The 6,134-nt window shown below is 39.1% G+C and overlaps 1 protein-coding gene across 1 annotated transcript; it reads left to right on the plus strand.

The window, feature by feature from the left end:
- The first annotated feature begins 4,417 nt into the window (after window positions 1-4,417).
- Window positions 4,418-5,283, plus strand: LOC103375528 (peptide YY-like). The gene is made up of 3 exons (XM_008305832.1): window positions 4,418-4,581; window positions 4,820-4,909; window positions 5,259-5,283. The coding sequence occupies exons 1-3, from the start codon at window positions 4,418-4,420 to the stop codon at window positions 5,281-5,283; spliced, it is 279 nt and encodes a 92-aa protein (XP_008304054.1).
- Window positions 5,284-6,134: the final 851 nt, after the last annotated feature.

Raw genomic sequence — 6,134 nt, forward strand, 5'->3', positions numbered from 1 at the left:
CAATTAATTTAAATTATTTACTTATTTATTTTCATGGTTCTATGCGCTGGGAGGGAACGTTTGTGGGGAGGGAGAAGGAGGGGCAATAGTTGCTTGGGGGGAAAAAAAACATGAATCTGTAACAATATAAACTGTGCATTGTACTATATTATGTTGAATTTTGCAGATTGAAGAATAAAATTTGGTTGGAAAACAGAAAAAGACGGCCTCCATTTCTGAAAAGTGAATCATAGAAGTGACGTGAACCTGCACTCTCTCTAACAGCCAGCAGGGGGCGATACCTCTGGTTGTAAAAAAAAGTCTGATTGTACAGAAGTCTATAGGAAAATGACTTTACTTCTTACTTGATTTGTTGCTTTAATGAACATTTTCTGAATGGGTTTATGATCTGAATCTCTCATTTCAAAACTTTTTGAATACAGCATAGTGTTGATTTAAAAAAAAAAAGAAAAAAGAAAAAAGGGTCCAATTTAGAGTAAAATAGGTGACAAGATGGTTTATGTTTTAGACTGAGGCTACTTTGACAGATTGCTAGAACACCTGAACTCACTCCATGATTTGACACGGTACGGAGGTTATTGCAATAAGCTGGAAATCACTGGCTATACTTGCACCTGCTTGTTTCGCCACAGGCCTAATTACTGAGAACTGAAATGATTCTGTGTATGTGTCATACACACAGAGACACTGATACTTCATGAGGACATGCACATGCGAAACATCACTTCCTAGCACGCGATCATTACACTTCACCGACTTATTGCCAGAACATTAGCTAAATGTAAAAATGTAATGAAGCCTGCACGAAGCCTGACAGGACCTGGTGTTTGACTGCTTTTGTGAGCTGTGGTTTGGCTTTTTGTACTTAAATGATCTGAAAGTAAAGAATGATTCACTCTAATGTTTAAATGGACAAACAGACTTGTGAATATCAACTATGAAATCATAAGACACCCAGTGAAACGTAAGTAGGTGGGTGTTTATTGAACTATGAAAAAGTCGTCAAATGAGTATTTCATACTGCACTTTTTCCCTGAATGGTAAAGTATACCAATTAATGAAATTCTGCGGTTAAGCCTTACACCTCCTGTGCTCCAAACTGTAATAAATCTACTTTCCTTCGAGTGGATTAGCAAAATGACTCCAGAGAGAACATTGAAATATAAAAGAAAACAATAAGTTTTGGTGTTTCGCTCCAAAGTTACCACCGTGGTTAATGTTCTCATCGTCTGCACAGTCGTGAGGCCATTAAGGGCCTTGGCGCTACTCTTTGATGGAGGCGATTATGAAGAAAAGGGAGATTAATTCGCTTTTGCAAACAGCAGTAGCTGAGTGTCTGTCTCGCATGATTTATCGCTGTATAAGGTGCTGCACTGAGCCGCTCATTTCGTTGCACTTGTTTCCACATAAATGAATAAAGCCGACATATTGTCCACGGTGAAGATTATCCTCTTGTGTTTGTGTATTTGCAATCAAATTCTTGCACGGTGTCTGTGCATAGAAGGCTGCACAGAGAGAGAAGAGCGTATTAATCAATGGCTGTTCATTACTCTACAGTATGCAGCTGGCTGGGAATGAATCATTTATCTCCTACAACCCCCAACTGAGACGTTCAGCTTCGGTTCTCTGTTAAAAGGAAACCTGTCCTCTGTGCTGCTGGCATTCCGGTACATACGGTGTATAATAAGTGCTTCCTCTGGTATGAGTCTGGTGTCCAGCAGGTGGGCTGGCTGCAGCTTTAGTTTCCTCTTGGTACGAGGTGTTTATGAGGAATATTACAAGAGAGCATGTCAACTATATTACACGTGACACTTGTGCTTCCTCCACCTGCTCCTCATTTGTGAACTCCAGGTTGATGTGACTGTAACTGAGGCTTTTATTATTGACCTCTCTCCATACAGAAAATCTAATATTTCTGAGAGAAAGAATTTTATTTTATTTCATAGTTGCAAGCATACAAACTCATAATTGCACACTGTAAGCTCTGCATAACTGAAGAAGGAATCACTGCTGTGGTGGAATACGATGAGAAACTAATGCACAGCTTTGGGAGTAGTTTTTTTTGACCACTCTGAGCACCGTTTTCTGCATTTTTCTTTGCAGTTCTTGGCAGAACCATGCTGCATTTTCCTCTTAAAGTTCTAATGGACCCTAGTTTACTGATTCCAGCGATGACTCTTTTGCTGTATTCCTCTTCATTAGGCACCAAGACGGCCTTTTTCCTGTTATTCTTCTACTTCTGTAAGGCCTTGTCGATTGATAATTTAGTTTTGGTAATTTGTTGACTTTACATACACAGCACAAAACAACAGTGACTCAAAATTGGTTTCCCACCATCTAGAGTGAATTTTCACATTTTGATTACATCATATTTTTAAACACATTTTAAGACTTTTTCATGTCTTTGAGAAGATTCTTTCATTATTTAACCAGTATGATAGAAATTCTAACAAAACCATCAGTGCTGAAGCCTGTTGTGTCGACGTTGCAAAGAAAACAGCAGTTGGTCTAATAATTATTTCCAAAGCGGTATAATCTTCATTGCTTTGGTCTAAACTGCCTGTACTTTTATTAAACCTGTCTTCAGTTTTATTCACTTAATTTAGTACTTTATTGTTCACTTTATCTCTTACGTGCTTTAATTTTTCTCCTCTCTTGTCTTTTGCAGCTGTTTTTGAATAGTTTTGTAACTCTGTGTGCACTCTATTCAACTCGTCTGTACTTTTTTTGGGGATTAATTTGACCAAATTAATTTAATGATATTACATTTAATTTCTTCTTTCCTTTATTGTCTGTAAAGCACTTTGAATAACCTCTGTGTATGATAAGGTGCAATATAAATAGACGTACTTGCTTGCATATCCAATTAACTTTAATCAGAATAGCATCTTACTGTTTTTGCATTTCAAAAAAGTACAAGTATCTTGGGAGTGACACTTTCTGAATGAAATACATGATTCTGGCATGAAACATCTGAATATCTGGTGTAGCTATATTGTGAGGCTGAAAGTTTTGATTTACTTTTCCTGCAGGAGCTGCGCTTTTGCTCCAGAATCGGCATCTAGTCGATGAAAACAACAGCGCCAATCTACTGTCAAATTTCGGCAGTGTGCTCTTCAGAGAAAATGGTCGTCCATTTAAGTCGTCTCACCACTTAGGGGCTGAAAGCTTTTTGTGCCCTCTATCAACTGGAATTGAAAGTTTAAGGGTTTGTGTGATTTACTGGCCTTTTTCGTATGATTTGGGGTCATTTGGAGTTGCGCTCGCCGGTTTGGCCCAAATTGAGGTAGTTTTTGTCTTAAGACGACCGCGTGCCAGTCGGCAGGGTTTAATGTGGAGCTGTGGCGCCGCTGTTTTGCATGAATGTGGGCGAGATACAAGAGAATCCACATTTATTAGGACTTCTGACTTTGACCGGCTCACACGAGTATAGCTCCAAGAAATTACAACACTTTGATCATAACGTGATAACAAGGACCACGGCTGCCCTCGGTCAGTTTTAACAAGTTCAATTACATGTTTGAATTTATTAATGCACAATTGAATTAACAGACTTTTCTGTGTCTTGATGCAGACTTTCTCTGCATTTCTCTAAACTGAACCATCGTGGGACTTCTGAACATTTTTCAACCTAATGTGAAAGCAACAAACCATCATCAGCCATTTGAAGTTACACATCATCAGCTTTATTAAAGCTTGTTGTGCTGGTCGTGGGTTTAAATGGACTGTCTGAGTTAAAACAGATTTTAGTCTCCAGTTGTGTTTGTTTTTGAACAAGATGGAAAGTGGCTGCGATCAGGTGCTATTTTCTATCTTTAAGCATTTAGGCCTTATTATATCACTATTACATGAACTTGTAACTTGTTGCGGATGACTTGATCATGCTGTACATTTGTGTAGATATGTTGCAAGAATAATGTAGTCAATCTGCTGCACATGTGCACCATCAGGTCAGATCATTTATATTTTACAAATCTAATGCTGTAGCCGTACATGCCCAAAGTGTAGCTGGGTATCTCCATTTCCACTGTTTTGCCATTCAGCGTTTAACTAATGAGGCAAACAATATTTCTCAGGAGTAGCCTGAAAAGAGAATGAAGTTACCCTCCCTCCCCACCCGCCACACACTGTATAAAACATGGGCAATGTTGGGAAGGTGACAGAGGTGCCTTGAACAGCGAGAAAAACCGACTACAGCAGTATTTTCAAGGGTAAGGAGACTTTTTAAAAAAAATTCTCACATTTTAAGTGTAAGGCTTTTTGGTTAGTTATAGATTTACAGCTTTAACAGAGCATCAACCTAATGTGGAGCTTCTATTTCTCATTTTGGCGTGAGTGATATTGTTGGATTTTTTTTTTTTTAACTCTGCATTTTGACCTTTTGTTCCCTGTGATCCAGGATTTCTCCAACGCTGTGATGTCGCTGAGCATTCTGGCTCTCTGCCTGCTGGTCTGTATTCATTCTGGCATAAATGCATATCCAGCCAAGCCCGCCAGTCCCCGGGAAGGTGCACCACCTGAGGAGCTCGCCAGATATTACTCTGCACTAAGACACTACATCAACCTCATCACAAGACAGAGGTTAGTCCTTGAATTTTTGCATCTAATTTCCTCTACCAGCATGATTTGCACATTACTTTGCATGTTCTTTTGCACATTGCTTTTCCTATTTTAATTAAATGGAACATGTGTGACCTACTGGATACCTTAAATTTCGCAGAGGGGATGAATAAAGTATCTTGAACTTTTACAATTTACTGCAGAAAATCATGATAGTATGTACAAATAAAGTCTCTCCCGTCTTATTTTTTCTACATAGGTATGGAAAAAGAGACACTCCAGACACTGTATTTTCAGATTTGTTGGTGAAGGAGAGCACAGAGAGCGTTCCACGATCCACATTTGTCAGGTAAATTGTTCTGAATATTAATTAACTGTCTGATTTGTCGCGCAATATCATGAATGAGAATGTGTGATAAAACTTATACATTTAGAATATAACAGCCACGCATTGAGAGTTTTCTTGTCAAACTGGTAATGTTCGGATTACACAGTGTTAAAGAGGCACTGAGTGCACTTTATGGTGATTTTTGTAGTTGTTGTTAGTGTTGTTTTGTGTTGAATCTAAATAAGAACTGTATCTACTAGACTGCACAGTTGTGTATACATAAGGACAGGAGAGATTTTACATAGGATTTAATGTTTTGTCTGACACACCTTTCTCATTTTTAACCTGAATTCTGTGTGTATTCATGCAGATATGACGGGCTGCCGTTGTGGTGATCCTGCTGGAGCTGTCAACGTCCAGGCTGACTTCACCAAGTAAAGCTGCTGCCATCTTTGTTCCTGACATGAAATGAACTTGTGTTGCATGGAATAAACACTGTGTAAAGACACCACTTTGGTCTGTATGAACATGTTCTTGACAAAATAGGCCAATCGTCCCATTTTTGGGTCACTCGGCTTGACAAGCTGCAGGCAGCACGACTTAGTCGACTGTGTTGTGTCCTTCACTGATGGAGTAACACTGCACTCTCCTGGCCAACTGACATCTAAGCACTTTGGGAGTCCTCTAAGTGGAGCAAACAGCTTTTTAAAAGCACATGTGCTGCACATGTCCTTATTATAGGAAAGAGAGGTTAAAATAGAATTTTTTTATGAATTTATTGCGTCACAGTGTTGCATTTGTTTTTTTTCTTCTTATATCATGTCTGTTGAGATTTACCTGCGGCCTCAGTGAAAACAGATTAACAGTTTAATCCTATCAGGTAACCTGGATACATCAAAAGCAAATCATGTAACCCTACGGTGCAGGCGCTATATAAATATGCATTGCAAGAAAATCTGAGTATCGATGAAAGGGATATTCATGTCGGTGCTCTGTGCCGACCGGCTGATGGGCAGCACACATGAGATTAGTTGCAGCCAGATGTGGAGATGTTGTATCATCAAGGCGGTCGATGGTTGCAGGATCTACAGTCCTCATGGGGTAAGTGTGTCCTCAAAGCTTTATTCATAAATAAGTTGTTTGCTATGCAGCAATAGGGATGATGTGCATGTTTTTTTCCAGAGTGAGAAGAGAAATAAATCTGTTATTAGTGACACACTCCGCTAACAATGGAAATTCAGTAAAG

Source organism: Stegastes partitus, unplaced genomic scaffold, assembly GCF_000690725.1.
Source record: "Stegastes partitus isolate 25-593 unplaced genomic scaffold, Stegastes_partitus-1.0.2 Scaffold2650, whole genome shotgun sequence".
In the NCBI taxonomy this organism is placed as follows: Eukaryota; Metazoa; Chordata; class Actinopteri; family Pomacentridae; genus Stegastes; species Stegastes partitus.

Bases quoted from the DNA above. Each gene is read 5' to 3' on its own strand.
- LOC103375528 (XM_008305832.1), top strand. From the start codon at position 4,418: ATGTCGCTGAGCATTCTGGCTCTCTGCCTGCTGGTCTGTATTCATTCT. The intron at 4,582-4,819 runs GTTAGTCCTTGA...TTTTCTACATAG, and splicing joins AACCTCATCACAAGACAGAG to GTATGGAAAAAGAGACACTC. The intron at 4,910-5,258 runs GTAAATTGTTCT...GTATTCATGCAG, and splicing joins CCACGATCCACATTTGTCAG to ATATGACGGGCTGCCGTTGT.